This window comes from Urocitellus parryii, chromosome 6, assembly GCF_045843805.1.
Source record: "Urocitellus parryii isolate mUroPar1 chromosome 6, mUroPar1.hap1, whole genome shotgun sequence".
NCBI classification, from domain to species: domain Eukaryota; kingdom Metazoa; phylum Chordata; class Mammalia; order Rodentia; family Sciuridae; genus Urocitellus; species Urocitellus parryii.
Window position 1 is genome coordinate 164,528,321 of NC_135536.1, and position 17,477 is coordinate 164,545,797.

Genomic DNA, 17,477 nt, shown 5'->3' on the forward strand with positions numbered 1-17,477 from the left:
TCCCAAGTCATGAAATTAATATAATGCCTGGTCTAAAACCACTGAAATGCCAATGGCTCCAGCAGAAGTAAACTTGAAACTATTCAACGGCTCTGCAGAACTCATAGGGCTTTCCACCTCTGTGTGTGTGTGTGTGTGTGTGTGTGTGTGTGTAGGGTATCACTGAAAATGAATGCACAATCATAAATTACAAACACATGAACAATCCAGCAATTTCAATGAACAATTTATCCTACATCTAGTAAATAATAGTAGAAATAACAGAACTAATCTAAAAGAGACTGTAAAATAAATTTAATATTACCATAAAGATAAAAGGAGAAAATGAAAACATACTGAAAGAAACCAGATAAGTATGTATAAAAAGAGCTGGTAGAATATGAATTATTAAAAATAATCAAATATAAATTTTGCAGATAAAATATAGTCACTAAAAATAAACAAGTTAATGATCATATTAAATACAGTTAAAAAAGAGTTTAATGAACTACAGGAGGTCTGAATGCAACATAAAGGGAAGAAAAAAAGGAAAGGGCAATAGCCATACAACACTCACACAAGCCTACTGGGACAGCATGAACTGGGGTGAAGGCATGTGGTGGCAGCACCAGCGGCAGGTATGCAGGTACCTGATGCCTTTGACATTCTCAGGCAGCACGAAGCTATCTGGCAAGACTGCATGTGAGTGAGAAAGGGATCCTAATTCTTGGGTCATGATGCTTTTAAGTGACATGATTAGGAAAGAAGTACACCCCTGCCTGTGTGATCAGTGGCAGGGATATAATCACAATGTGATGTGTAGAATCTTCAATCTAATAGGTCAGAAATTTGTGCCTATTGTTACCCTGTGAGCTTAATACTATTGGCTGAGGTAGCTCCCCTGCCTCCCATGATCTGGAAGATGACTCCCAGACTTGCAGATGTGGCTACAAGATAGGGTTAATATAGTGGTAGACTCTTCCATGTCAATATATGTCTTAGAAATCAAGACTCATTTCTGACATAACAAGGACCTGGGCAGGATGGGGACAAGCTTTGCAAGAAGCCCAGTCCATTTCTGAGCACATGGCTTACAGAGACTCAAACTTGAACAAGTTAATTTCACTCTTACACAGCACTTAAGGAATAGTCACGTGGCATTATCCGACAAAGTTAGAATAAAAGTTCTGAAAAAAGAACATATTTGTGAGAAACAATCCATGAAGAAAAAATGGTAGAGAATTTTTCAAAATTACAGACTTAAGTCCTCAAATTGAAAATGCATATTACACTCCAAAACAGATAAATAAAAACAAGTCTATGCCTAGAAATTTCAAAATGAAAATGTGGTACATCAAAGACAGAAATATAAATTTAAGAGCAACCAGAAAGAAAAGACAAATAACCAAAAAAGAAATGACATTATGCCAACATGAGACTTCTGTGGTGACTAGTCTCCATAGATGTGGCCCAGTGATTCTCCCCTTCCCTATGAGCAGAGAACATGATGCTTCTCTCTTCAGGAGTTCCAGCTGCCCCTGACTCTGGACTAGCCTTTATTCTGACCAGCAGAATGCAACAGAGGTGACAGCTGAGACTTCTGAGTCTAAGCCTTCGGAGGGTGAATTACACTTTTATGTTCTTGCAACTTGTTTGTTACTGCAAGATTCACAACACCATGCTAGGAGAAGCCAAAACCACACAAAGTAGCCATGTGGATGAGAAGAATCAACAGACCCAGGTAAGATTCTAACCACAACCAGCACCAACTGCCAGGCATGTGAACATGACATCTTTGAAGTTCCACTAAATCAATTCTCTAGATAACTGCAGTCCCAACCACCATCAAAAGGAGAAACCACTCAACTGAGGCCAGGCAACTTGCACAATTATGACATATAGCATAATGGCTGATGTTTTAAATCACTAAGTTTCATGTAATTTTTAAACATGAGTAGAAAATGAAAACATTTCTCAGTAGCAATAGCAGGTATCAGAAGATGATGAAAAAATATATTTTAAATGCTGAGTAAAAATTAAAGCTCAACATAGAATTCCAAAATCAACTTGATATCCTTTTAGAGTAAGATCAGAATACATTTTTAGACAAACAGTGGAAGTTCCTCATTAATTCATCCTTGTAGAAAGAAATACTACTGAAGGACATGTGATTTATAAATATGTTAGTAAATCTGAATAAACACTGACTTGGTTAAAAATAAGATAAACTAACAATATTAAAAAGTTTCTTATTTGTAAACTAACAACTATAATTTACATTTTGAGATTTTAAACTGGTACTTAAAATAACATTAGCCGGCAGAAAATGATCTAAAGAACAGCCAACATGTATGGAAGCATCCTTAAGAGCATACACTGACAATTTATCAAATTTTCACCTCTTCCTCCCCACACATAATCCTCCCATCCTGTCACACCTGAGAAGGTCTCACTCCCAGGCATCAGGAGATTAGAAAAGGGATATTTTTAAAAGAGGAAAATGAAAGAGGACATCAAAACAAGAGAACTCTCCTGACAGAGAGACAAAAGAACTCTCCTGGACCCAGAAACAGCATCTGTTGCCTGACTATCTTATTCTGACATTTTATGTGCTTTGTCACAATCAGAAATCACGTTATGGACATGAAATATGAAGGATGAAGTTATGACAAAAAAGCATCTTACACAAAAAACTTGAAGCAAAGAACTCCTTGTAACTACATGAACTATTAATTTTCTCCTCCTATCTCATTGTTAAAATATAAATTTTAATGTACTTAAAATTTTCAGAGTCCCAAATGTAAAGAAAAGAAATAACACTCAATTTTCAATTAACAAACTCATATTAGAAAGTGATCAATTATTTTAAAGAAGGCTTATATCAAGCAATACTTACTTTAACAGCAAATTTCTTAGATGCCATGGCTTACAGATTCTCCACAGCAATTATAGGACCTTTAAGAGAAAAGAAATGCATAATTACATAAGCTTTCTTTTTATTTGAACATCTTATAAGAAAAACTGACTGAATAAATAAAACATCATACGTGTTTGTAAAATGAATATTCTCTTATAAATGTCCTTAACCAAAATACTATGTTGAATTAGTAACTTAAAAACTGCTCACAAAGGAAAGCACAAACCTAGATAGCCTCCATGGAGTAATTTACCAAGTGGTTAAAGAAATAATTTTGAACCTTTAAAAGGTTTAATTCTATTAAAAAAAATAGAATTCTATTAAAAAATTCTTCTAAAAAATAGAATCATGAGGAAAACGCCTCAAATCAAATTGGTACAAGAGACTAGTCTTGTACCAATACCAAACCAGATAAAGATGTAAGAAAACTACATTAACATCCCTTATGAAGACACAAAAATCCTCAACAAATATTAATAAGCCAACATATAAAAAACATATAAAAAAGATTAGTCCCTAAGAACAAATTGGATTGAACCAAGGAATGAAAGGATGTGTTGATACGTGTAATTAAACACATGATATATTTATGGAATAAAGGGGGTAAATGCACATGATCATCTCAAACACAAAATAATTATAAACAACAAAACCCAGAACACTATTTAAAAAAAATTTTTTTAAGTACTGGGGATTGAACCCAAGGGTACTCTAGTATTGAGTACATTTCCAGCTCTTTTTATTTTTTGTTTTGAGATGGGGGTCTTGCTAAATTGCCCAAGCTGACCTTGAACTTGCAATCCTCTTGTCTCAGTCTCCAGAGTTGTGGGATTTCAGGCATGTACCACTGCAATGGACTCCAAAACACTCTTTTCATTTAAACATAAACACTCACACACAATAAGAATACAAGGGTATTCTGCATCCTGATTAAAGACATCTATGAAGAACCCACAGCTAAAATCATACTTAATGATAAATCACTAAATGTTTCCTCCCCTTAAGATGAGGAAAGACAAAAATATCTGTGCTCTTGCCATTTTTATCCAACACTGTACTAGGGTTCTGGCCAAGGAAATCAGGCAAGAAAGAGAAATAAAGGGCACCCAAGTTAGGAAGAAAGAGATAAACCTATTTTATTTCCAAATAACATGTTCTTATATAGAGAAAACATCAATGAACTATTAAAAAAACTATTAGAATTAATAAATTCAGGAAGGTATAAGATGATACCTCATGGTGGTTTCCATTTGCATTTCTTTGGTGGGTAATGATGATAAGCATCTTTTCATGTATTTATCTGCCAGTTTTATATTTTCTTATTCTTTTTGGTTTGAAGTATGAAAGCTTTTAATTTCAATGAAATCCAATTTACTATTTTTTTATTTGTCATATGTGCTTTGGTATCATATCTAAGAAACTATTGTCTAATGCAAGGTCACACAATTTATACCTATGTTTTCTTGTTTAGTTTTAGGTTTCTATTTTATTTTGAGTTAATTTTTGTATGTAGTGTGATATAAGGGACCAGGTTTATTATTTTGCACGTGATATCCACTTTTCCTAGCGTCATTTATTGAATTTCCACTTCAAATTGTATTCACACTCTTGCTGAAAATCAGTTGTTTAAAATCAGTTGTCAATAAATGAGATGCCATTTTTTGAGTCTTGATTTTATTCCATTGATCTGAATGTCCATTCTTATGCTAGTGCCACATGGTTTTGATTGCTTTAGCTTTGTGTTAAGTTTTTAAAAGGAGAAAGTATGAGTCTTTTTCAGTATTGTTTTGGCTACTCCAGATCCCTTGCATTTTCATATACAATGTAAGATAAGTTTATCAATTTCTATAAAGTCAGCTGGAATTGTGATACCATTGTTCTGAATCTGTAAATCAGTTTGATAAGTATTGCTGCCTTAACAGTATTAAGTTGTTCTAATCCATGAATATGGGATGTTGTCTCATTTCCTTGTCTTTAATTTCTCTCAGTAATTTTTTGAAGTTTTTCTTTTTTCCTTTTTCAGTACTAGAGATTGAGCTTAGGGACACTTACCGCTAAGTAACCCCAGCCCTTTTTATTTATTTACTTACTTATTTTTGAGACAGGCTTTTGCTAAATGACCCATGCTGGCCTTGAACTTGTGATTCTTCTGCGTCAGCTTCTTGAATAGCTGGGATTTACAGGTATATGCCACTATGCCCAGCTCCAGTAATGTTTTATGACTTTTGGTATGTAAATATTGTACCTATTTTGCTGTTTTTATTCCTAAGCGATCTTTTTCATGCTGTTGTAAATGGAATTGTTTCCTTAATTTTATTTTAGGATTGTTCCTTAATGGTATATAGAATTACCGGTGAATTTAAAAATATTGATTTTATATCTTTAAAAAGTGAGAGTCGACACATGATCCAAGATTTCCATTCCCACGTATGTACCCAACAAAAGTAAAAATATTATGTCCAATTTACATAGGAATGTTCATAGTAGCATAATTACAATAAACAAATTGAAAACAAACCAAATGTCAATCAATAATGAATGAATAAACAAAATGTGTTATATCTCCACAATCAAATTTTATTTGGCAATAAAAAGATAAGTACATCCTTTATTGTGTTCTGTCAGAGGCTCTCTGGACTGGAAAACAATAGACATAGTAGAAGGTAGGGCTACCCTACTAAAAGAAAAGTATTCGGAAATATTTACAGAGGGAGACCTTTCCCAGCCCACATGCCACTCTATCCTGCCTAGATACTCCAGATGGGAAACTGAAACCTCCTCATTCAGGAACTGGACTGAACTAAAGGCAGGATCTAAAAATACTGACATCAGGGGTTCCCCAATGAAACAGCCTAGACAGATGGCTCTAAAGTGAAGTCCACAACCACAAGCCCCACACCCATATACAGAAACTCTAGTCATCATTTTCATGTCCCATTCTCTAATACAAATAAACAACCAGGAATCACCTATCATGTAAGGCAAAATATAGTCATTTTCTGCCAAACAAGCAGAAAATATTACTTGCTAAAATGGAGACTGTGAAGGAAGAAACATTTTCTTTATGCTATTGTTAGGAAGATTTTTAAAAATGACATAAATGAAGTCAAAAATTACTTTTAAAAAAGAAAACTTGTGGAAAAATGACAAATTAAAAGTATGAAAGCTGAAATTAAAAAAAAAATTTACTTGAAGAGTTGGAAGTTCAAGTTGAGTAAATCTCTCAGAAACTTCAACAAAATTGAAAAAGATGAAAAATAAGAGAATAAATTAAAGGACCAGTATAGGAGGAGTGGCACATAAAATTCAGGATGAAAACAGACCCACATTTGGGCATATATCAGTGAAATTTTAGACACTAGGGACAAATCTTACAAATTTGAGGGGTGGGTGGGGACAGAAAGCAGAGAATACAATGGATCAGGTGTCAGAATTGGCTCCAAATTGCCCAAAGCAACTCTGTAAGCTAAAAGCCTATGGAGAAATATCTTCAAGAGTCTAAGAAAATTGTTTAAAGCTCCAACTGCATTTAAACATAAGAGAAGAAAAAAAAAAACATTTTTAGACATGCAAGGTCTTTAAAAATGTTATGTCCCCTGCATCCCTTCTCAGGAAGCTACCAAAGATGTGCTGCACCAAAATGAGGAAATTAACCAAAAAAGAGGAAGATGTAGGAAATAGGAAGGCCAAGATAGGAGAAGACTTGAGGAAAACCTAGGATCCTAAAAGGAGATCCCTGCATGAGAGCTGTGGGGACAGACAGAACCACTGGAACAGGACATTGCAAGGTTCCAGGAGTGGCATATCCTGAAATGTCTGCATAGATGCTGATGAATTTGGGGCAATTAGCAGAGAACATGAATTGGAGTTCCTTAGGAAAGTTCCATGGAAAGCTACGTAAATGAGAAATAACTAGGCAATTACTGATCCCAGGATAAACGAGAAATCCCTGCCAAAAATAGTTAACACACAATTATGACTAGCATTTATAGTCATAATAGCAAATACTGAATCTTGCCCTAAAATATTACATTTATGACATTAGAAGAAAGGGGAATGTGTGTGTATGAGTGGATGTAGGTAGTGGAGGCACAGGAATTAAAGAAAACAAAAGCTCCTTCTAATGTTCATTAAGATCAATAATATTAACAACAGTAGTTATGATAGCAGAAATATGGCCAAATAATTTAGAGTTAAATGAAAACCCAATTCTTAAGTTAAACTTGGCCCCAACCTGAAGAACAAGATAAAGTGAGCTAACACAGAGGAAGGAAGGAGTGACATGGATGATGTCAATCATAAGCCTTGTGCCTGGGACTATTTGCCTGTTGAAATGTTGTGCATACAGCTGAGGATGTAACTCAGTAGCAGAGTGCTTGCATAGTATGTGTGTCCCTGGGTTCAATCTGCAGTATAGAAAAAAAATTGTTCACCGATGCTTTTCCAGCAACACTGTCCTACAGAAATATAATGCAAGCCACAAATGTAATTTTAAGTTTCTTAATAGATGTACCTAATAAACAGGTGCAATTGACGTTAATATATTTTAATCCAATATAACATATTAGCATTTTGACATGTGATTAATATAAAAAATTTACATTCTTATCATTTTAACCAAGTGTTTCAAATAGGGTATTTTATATTTCTAGTATGTCTGTTTGAACCAGCCATATTTCAAGTGCCCAGTAGCCACTCGTGGTTTGTGATTATCATGTAATGAACAGTTTGAGAGTGTGTGGGTTTTTTTTTTAATTGAGAAAAGCACTTATTTCTGTATCCTGAATGATTTATGAAACATATTATTTATCAGTAACATTTAACTCAGAATTATTGAAAGGACTAATAAAATGACATATAGGGCAGGGGATACAGCTTACATATGAAGCCACAGGTACCAAAAAAAAAAAAAAAAGAGAGAGAGAGACATATAAAAACACTCAATATGTTGATTTATAAACAGTAGACTTCCTATGAGCATTAACAATTACTATTATTTAGTCAATAGTGATTTTTTTTAAAAAAATCTGATGAATTTAGTGATTTTTTAGAAAAACCTAATAACCCAATTTTTTAATGGACAAAAATACCTTTATATGAACCCTAAATCATTTTAGTTATTACTTTTAATTCTTTGAATAGCAAAATGCATATGATTTAGAAAATTTTTAATTATGTTCCTCTTCATCTTAACGAGCTCATTTTAGACACAGGTATAAATGGGGGGGAAAAAGCTTCTGGAAAATCAAAAAAATTTGAAAACAGTTATAAAAGTTATCTTGAAAACTTTAGATAAATCTTTAAAACTACATTATTTGAGTCTGATAAACATAAAATCAGTCCTTTTAAATGTATTAAATCAAGCTTAAATGACTTTGCTAAAAATCTAGGGAATCCCTTCATGGGGACAGGGACACCTCAAACATGATGGATCGCTAGACAGAAGGGGGACAGAGCTTGGAGGGCTTTGTCAGCAAGTATCCAACCAAAGGTGAAGCTTATGTGATCTAATTTATTTATTTTTATTCATAGGCAGGTTTTTCCAAACATTCTTCCTTCTCTGAAGGACAGGCAGACCACACAGAAGGCCGAGGCAAGGATTTTAAACCATATCTGCCACATTAGTGAGGGTTACATTTTTAACTCATAATAAGGTGTGTGTGTGTGTGTGTGTGTGTGTGTGTGTGTGTGTGTGTCTTATCAGCACAGCTACATTCACTTTTTTTTTTTTTTTTGGACAGGGATTGAATCCAGGGATGCTTTATCACTGAGCTACATCCTCAGTCCTTTATAATATTTTATTTTGAGACAAGATCTTGTAAATTTGCTAAGGCTGGTCTGCAATTTGTGATCCCCCGCCTCAGCCTACTGTACTCAGTAGTAGCTGGGATTACAGGCATGTACCATGGCGCCCAACTACATTTCTTTTTGAATTCTGCATTCTTCAAAAAGTATCATCAAAGCCAAATCTCAAAAATATGATCTGTGGGAATCTAGAAGTAAAAAGCAAATATTTCATATAAAATAATATAATCTAAAGTAAAACAGGCTACCTGGAAAAAGAGGACAATATATTTTGAATATTTTTTTCCTTTTTTAAAACATGAGGTACTCTGACTCAAGGCATATTTTTTTTTCTTCTTGTTTCCTCATGTTTGGAAACTTAAAATCACAATTTTAGAGCTAAAAGAGATCTTTCTGGATCATTTACTTCTAGCTCTACTACCTATTCCTCTAATAAGAACTTATGGGACCAGTCCAGAGTCTGACAGCTGACAGCCTAGCCAAGGACTAGGGAGGGTCTTGTTCAGCTCACAAAGGGCAAACACCATGCGTCACACACAAAATAGTCAAGGTCAATGGCTATCTGGGCTATCAAGATGGGTATGAACTTCTCCCCAAAACTACCTCATCCCTGCCAAGAGATTATTTCTCAGGGCAGAGCATAACTTCAAATAAAGCTAGTGGAATAATAGTTTTCCTCTGTTAACCAAAGGAGAGCAAGAAACAAAACTCTACAGTTAAAATGTATTTTGAGTTAATTTATCACTATGCAGTGTAACATGGCACAGAAATTCATATGTAAAATATAAATAACTGAATTCTATCAAGAAAAAGAACATAACACATCTGGACAGTTGCACAGACCTTGAGCTTGCATATTTGTTAAAGTCATTTCAGATAAGGGAAGCATATTTCCTTTAGTTAACTACAGCATTAGGTACAGGTGCTAAAAATGGATTAAACGGTAAACTGAAATCTGAAATGAACTGATCCAATTTGCTAAACCCCAAATGCAATGAAATCATACTTGCTGTTGGTAGGAGGATATTCTCAGATGTGAGCAGCCCTCAGGAGTGTGTAACACTAGAGGGTGCTCAAGAGATGTCTGATCAATGAAAAAATGTTCCAGATAAATGGGACTGAGTCACTCATGCCACAACCATTTCATTTTTGCTGTTTTTAGGAATAATTTCCAAAAATTTACTTAATCTTTAGCAATGTTCACAAAAATACCATAATACTTATTTGATATTATTTTCCATTATTACAGTAGGCAGTACCCCTCTGGGCAGATGGTTCCTATCCAGAGCTACTCAGAGATAGACCTGCTAGCTCTACATGATTCCCATGAGCTATCAATGCCTGTTCCCTTGCACCCTGCCTTCTCTCCATTCTTAACCAAATGTACCTATAAAACTAACAGACCAGGGCTAATATGATATTTTCCAAGCCTCTCTTACATGGGTTTGCATGGCCTTCAATGCAAAGGCTTTGAGCCATGAGTTTTAAGATAATAAAATGACCAATTCCTTCACTTCAGAAGTCAAGTTTCTATAAGGGTAAAACTGCTGAGAGACTAGAGTATGATGAAAAGTGTTCCATGGATTTGAGCCTCCCATTTAATTCTTTCTGCCTCAACAAAACCATGAGATTGAACAGGTTGACCTCTAAGGTCTCTTCAATTTCTAAAATTCTGCCATCCAAAATTCAATAGTAGTTCAAGGACAAAATACTGCCAGCATACAAATTCTTCCAGAGAAGAGACCAGGAGGGAAACTACCTCCCCACCCCCAAACTCATTTTATGGAGCCCTTATAGCAAAAGACAAGGGCAGTGAAGGAAAGGAAAACCACAGTCAATTCTACACACCAAGACAGAGGTAAGAATTCTAAGCAAAGAGTAGCAATCTGACCATACCAACCTACTTAAAAAAGAATTAGAACCAAATGAGGTAGCTGAGGAATATAAGGCAGTTCAATACCAGAAAATTCACATTTAAAAACTGAAGTTGAAGAAAAGCACATGATCATTTTTACCCACTGAGTCCTCAGTTTTTAATTCCATGAATATTTCAATAAAACGGACACAAGTGCATTAAAATAGCTTGGAAATCATTATCTAATGTTTACATATATTAACTAAGACTAATTAATGTTTCATATACAATCACTATTTTTATTATATGTTATATCCTCTACTTAAGTTTTTATAGGAGGTCCACATCTAGGATGATAGGTTAATAGAGGAAGAAAAAGAAACATTAAAAATATACAAATAAAAGAAACTTCTGAATCTCAAAAAAATAGCTACAAAAATGTAGCAAACATGCTTACTGATTAACTATAAAGGCAATTTCTGTGAAACAGGCAGAAATGTAGAATTTAAAATATCATTTGAACTAGCATCCCACAAATGAAAAGACAACTAGAAATAAATGGAACCAGATATGTACAAGACCTCCTCTTGTGATCTACTCACTTCAGTTCCAATCACAGCATTGAACACAGAACCTGAAGAAGAGCAAAGAGACAATTCTGCAAGAGGAGAAACAGAAACAAAAACAAAGGAGGAGATTTGTCTTCACAGACACAGCAAAACTTCCAAGTGCTACCAAAAATAAACAATGTACTGACCACAGACCAAAGGGATAGACTACATGGAACAGGAACATAAATATTCATGCATTTCTGAAAATGGCATACCATAAAAGCAGCACTGCAAATCAGTGAGAAATGAAGAGATTATTCATTCAATAAATTGTAGTTCATTGAACAACTATAACATCAGTAACTATCAGAGAAATCTAATTCTACCCATTTGGAAGAATAAAATAAAATAAAATTGGACCTCTATGTCAATGTCACACATAAGAATCAATTGCAGAGGAGTTAAAAACCCAAATGTGCAAAACTAAAATCTTCTAGAGAAAATTTTTATGAACTTAGAATAAGGAAGGGTTTTTTAACTAGACTCAAAAAGTATAAACTATAAAGAAAAAGAATGGTAGATTTGGCCATATTAAAGTTAAAAGGTTCTACACACTAGGGGAATATTTCATATGTCCAAAAAAGGATTTTTATCTAGATTATATATATAAAGAATTCTCAAGACTCAATAATTAAAAACCAATAATCCAGTTAGAAAATGGGCAAAAGACATAAATAGATGGTCAACAAAGAGAATATAGAGAAAGCAAACAAGCATATGAAAAAATATTCAACATCAGTAACTATCAGAGAAATGTAAAATAAAAGCACAATGAGATTCTTACACACCTCCAGAACAACAAAGAAAAAAATGGTGATAACAACAAATGCTGGTAAGGAGTGGAGAAAAAGATCTCCCATATTGCTGATAGGACTGTGAAAGAAGTAGAGTCACTCTGGAAAAGACACTGGCAGCTTCTTATACATCTACACATGCACTTACCATACAACCCAAACACTGCACTCCTGAGAATTTATCCCAGAGAAATGAAAAAATGAATATGTTTAAAGTTGTTCGAAAACATTCACAGCAACTTTATTCATACTAGTCAAACTGGAAACAACACAGATATCCTTCACTGAGTAAATTATTTAAAAACTGTGGTACATTTATACCATGATATATTAGCAAAGACGGAATAAAGTACTGATACACACAAGAATTTGGATGAATTTCAAGGAAGCTATAAATGAAGAAACCAATTTCAAAAGGATACATACTACATAATTCCATTTAAACAGCATTTCTGAATTAACATAATAATGGAGATGGAGAACAAATTGGTGGTTGCCAGGGTTAGGTGTGGGGGTGGGTGGCTATAAAAAGATAGCAGGTGGGAGTCTGAAGCCAGGAAACAGTTCTATGTATCCATTGCAGAGTTGGATACATGAATACACACATCTATAAAACACATAAAATTGCACAGAATAAATGCATGTAAAACTGATTAAATCTAATAAACTCTATGAATTAAACCAATGTCAATGCCCTGGTTTTTATGTTTGTGTATACTTATGCAAGATGATACCACTGGAAGAAACTCAATGGAGGGTACACAAGACCCACCTAAACATTTTTTGTAATTTCCTATAAATCAATAATTATTTCAAAATAATCAATAATTATTTCAAAAAGTTTTTAAAAATGAAAGCTTCTGTTCATCAAAATATGCCATGAAAAAACAGAAGTCATAAACTGAGAGAAAACCGTTTGCAAGATATATAACCAGCAAAAGATAACACCCCAGGGGCTGGGGATGTGGCTCAAGCGGTGGCTCACCTGGCATGCGTGGAGCTCTGGGTTCGAACCTCAGCACCATAAAAATAAAATAAAGATGTTGTGTCCACTGAAAACTAAAAAATAAATGTTAAAAATTCTCTCTCTCTCTCTCTCTCTCTCTCTCTCTCTCAAAAAAAAAAAAAAAGATAATACCCCAAATAAAACAATCCAGTAGAAAATTGGGCAAAGGAAGTGCCTGGAGTAAAATGCTCCATTCAGCTGAGTCTCTACAGGTCTGACAAGACAATGCAATCAGGGGAATCTCCTGACCCCTTTTATTATTTATGCCCTGACAACAACTGTGCCATATTCACCAGCCAATGGTGGATTTCTTACTTCCTCTGGGGAGGAGAGAATGTTCCTCACTGTTCTTTCATAAAGCCTAAGAAGTGTGAAGTCTCAACACAGAACCACTTACCAGGGAATCTGAGGATAATTCATACTCTTCACTTATTACAGGCACACAGCCTACCTGTCATGCAGGACAGAATAGATGACAGGCAAGGATGGTCCCTTCTGTCTCCCATGAAAAGAAAAAATGAATACATGTGATAAATTCTGTGGATTAAGCCAATGTTAATTTTCTGGTTTTTAATGTTTGTATTATGGTTATGCAAGATGTTTCCACTGGAGGAAACTCAGAGAAGGGTACACAGGACCTTCCTGTATATTTTTGTAATTTCCTATGACTCTACAATTATTTCAAAATGAAAGTTCTTGAAAACTTAAAGCTTTTGTTCATCAAAATACACCATAAAAAATGGAAAAGAGAGGAGCTATAAACAGGGGGAAGACATATGCAAGACACATACCTAGCAAAAGTATCCAAAATAAAATAATCCAATAGAGAAATGCGCACAGGTACTGCTCCAAAATTCGTTATGTTGGAACTTAATATCAATGTGATAGTAAGTGACTAGGCCTTTCAGAAATGATAAATCATGAGGGCGCCACCTTCAAGTGTGGGACAACCTTACAAAAGAGGCTCAGATGAGCCATTTTGCCCCTTCTATGTGAGGACTCAGCAAGAAGGTGCTTTCTTTGAAGCAGAGAGCAAGCCCTCACCAGACACATCTGCTGGTACTCTGATCTTGGACTTTCTAGTCTCTAGAACTATGAGTAATACATTTTAATGTCTGAAAATTGCCCAGTCTAAGTACTTAGTTATAGCAGCCCAAATGGACAGAAACATACCATGATGTCAGGAGGCCCAGACCATAAAGAATGGGTTATCTTGCCAGGCAAGGTGGCTCATGCTTGTAATCCCAGCAGCTTGGGAGGCTGAGACAGGAGAACCAGGAGTTCAAAGCCAGCCTCAGCAACTGTGAGGCGCTAAGCAACTCAGTGAGACCCTGTCCCCAAATAAAATACAAAATAGGGCTGGGGATGTGGCTCAGTAGTTGAGTGCCCCTGAATTCAATCCCTGGTACACCCACCCCCCAAAAAGTGGGTTATCCTGCAGATACCCCACAATCACAGACTCCTAAAATACCTCCTGTCTCCATCATTATACTTCTGGATCCCCAAAACCATCACCAGCAGTATCCAAGTAAGAGCCTTCTATTCAAAACTCTTGAGTGGAATTTACCACAGCATCACAGGTCTTCCACTGGTGCCTCTGCCCACACTCTATCTCAAGGAACAGGCAATTTCACATAACTTACTCTTGACATGCTGAACATGCTTCTCCAGACATGCCTGCCTTCACCCATGCATGCTGCACTGCAGAATGTCCTCTTTCCCCTAAGTCAAGTCATCCTCTAAAACCAATTCAGATGCCACCTGTTCCTCGGAGCTCTCTATGAATCTACAGATTGAATCACTCCTTCTCTGGGCTACACCTGCATCAAGTCTGCCCTCACACTTTCTGGATTCCATGTAACTCTGGTCCTTAGCCTCTCTTCTTTGTTTCACCACAAGTTTTTTTTTTGTGAGGGCAGGGTCCATCGCTACCTCTTTAATACTTGAGGTGTGGCACATCAAAAGTTTAATGAATCAAGCCTACTCATGCAACTGAATCTGTGGCTTACAGACCATTTATTTTTAGACATATCTATTTATCTAATGCATATTTACTGTCTCCAAATCCCAAATTCTACATTAGGCCTTCTTAAAACAAGGTCAAAGCACTCTGGACCTCTTTCTATAAGTAAATAATTTGTATTTTGCAGTACTAGGGACAGATTCCAGGGTCTTGCATATGCTAGGCAAGTTCTCTGCCACTGAACTACATCCCTAGCCCAATAAATAACAGTTAATTTATGTATCATACAGCCAAAGTTGAAGGAGTTGTAAGTCAAATATAAATTCATACACTGGGTGTTTCATATTAACAATAATGTACCACAGATAGAGGTTATGGCTGGAATTTAGGCCATAAAGATAAGATTTTCAGCGCATTAATTTTTTTTGTCTTTAAAATACTAACATTCTAACAGTCACTTGAATAAGAATTATTAGCATGTGTGTTGTTTTAAATCTGCAAACATCCTGAGGCTCTGCTACACCTTATTTTGCTGATAATTAAAAAGCAAATGTGCATCACTCTCACACACAAAGCAACTGTGTCCTAAAAAACTACCTTCCTACAGCCGGGCTCAGTGGCTCATGCCTGTAATCCCAGCAGCTCCAGTAGCTGAGGCAGAAGGATCATGAGTTCAAAGCCAGCCACAGCAAAAGTGAGGTACTAACCAACTCACTGAGACCCTGTCTCTGAATAAAAAAATACAAAATAGGGCTGGGGATGTGGCTCAGTGACCAAGTATCCCTGAGTTCAACCCCCAGTTCCCCCGCCCCCCCAAAAAATTACCTTCCTAGGTCCTCAAAGTTGCTTTCTGGAGAGAACAGCAAGCTCAGTATTAGGCTTTAAATATAAATGTTAAAAAGCCATCGTTATAAGAGCCATCAGGCTACATTCAGTGGCACTTTTATTATGTTGCCAGATTTCATGAAATTCAGAACAACCTCCAAAAAAATCAATTTTTCAAATATAGGAAAGCATATGATTTACATAAGCATGATGAGAAGTTAAAGTGTATTACAACACAAATTAAGATTGTCCTCTACTCTGCACTCCTGAGCCCACTCTTTCTGGACTCCAGGCATTCTTTCTCCAAGAGGCCACATTGATAATGCATGACCCCACCAAAAATATGTGTGCATGTGTGTCCGGAGAGGGGAAAGAAAGATCCTAAGATCCTATGAAAATTAATTTGGGGAAGAATGGAAGTAGATTAAATAATATCACATGATTGTCTTGTCATTTCAGTGCACAGCACAGATAAACTCTAATAAAGAAAGTCAGTGACCTCCTAGATTACTCTGTGGGAAAAACTTAGGCATTCAGAAATTCACATTTGTCTTTCTCTTAGCACTGCCAAACTGTGTCACAAGCAAAAGCAACCAACTCAGTTATAAATCAGAAATTAACTTTAGACTTAGACTTCTAATCTCTACATTTCAAATTTTATCTAGAAAATTATTATGCTTCTATATCTTGAAAAACTTTCATCAGCTACAAAAGCTAAAATAGAAAAAGACAAAGGCCCTAAAACTTCTGAAGTTACAACCATAATTCAAGAATAAGAAATAATTTCACCAAAAACAAATACACCAGTATTAAGGAAGGAATCACATTTTTTAACAACAGACCAAAAAACAAAAAAAAAGAAGGACAAGTGACCAAGTTTTACTGGACACTTAAAAGTTTGAAAAGCTAACTTCAGTGTAAAAATGAACTACCTTTTCCTATTATTCATGTAATGGTGAATGCCAAAGTATTCTTGTAAAAAAGACAAGCCAAAACAACCTCCCAACAATCAAAAGAAGATAATGCAAGCAATGAAAAATTAGAATTTTTTCTTTTGTTATTAAATATAAGTCAAATATTGAGATCCTCTACAAAGATTAATTCCACAGAACAGCCCTGCCTTTGAGTCTCCCTATTTCCTCACAGCAGTTAGGTGACCTATGATCTGGGCCTCCCCTTCCTGCTGTGCCACAGTCCAGCAGGCCCTGCATGCACGGGACTGTTCACTAATAAGCAGCATTTAATTATCAGATAATATCTTATCAGAAGCAGACATAGGCACTCACATGTGGTGCTGTCATGTCCTCAGTTTCTAGTGAAACACAGCCCTTAAAGTTATGCCTTTTCATGTGACCCCATTCTATTCAATTCCTCTCAGTCTCTGGTTTTCTTATCTATGAAATAGGATAATAATTTCTGCCTCATGGGTCCTGTGAGGATTATACAAGATCAGATATGTAAGTACTTGGCTCAGTGCCTGATGCATAGTGGGCGCTCAGCAGCCTAACAGAATCATGAATGCAGAGGGCACAAGCATAATTAATCCACTTTGTAACCCAATACCCATTGTGACAATGAGTGTTTTCCAGTTGTCTTCACCAAAGGAAAAAAACTTCTAGTAATCATCAATGCAATCATCTTAAAAATCAGATCATTGAGTACTAAGGGTAGGAGGATGGAGGAGCATGACTCCAAAGGGTAGCAAGAGGGAATTTGGTAGGG

The 17,477-nt window shown here is 35.6% G+C and overlaps 1 protein-coding gene across 1 annotated transcript in view; it reads right to left on the minus strand.

Moving 5' to 3' along the window:
* Nucleotides 1-17,477, minus strand: part of Slx4ip (SLX4 interacting protein) — a 191,935-nt gene that overhangs the window by 170,313 nt on the left and 4,145 nt on the right. Inside the window, exon 2 of the mRNA XM_026385833.2 lies at nt 2,876-2,934. Coding sequence (XP_026241618.1) covers nt 2,876-2,902 — 27 coding nt within the window. The 5' untranslated portion in view covers nt 2,903-2,934. The remainder of the gene's footprint in view (nt 1-2,875; nt 2,935-17,477) is intronic.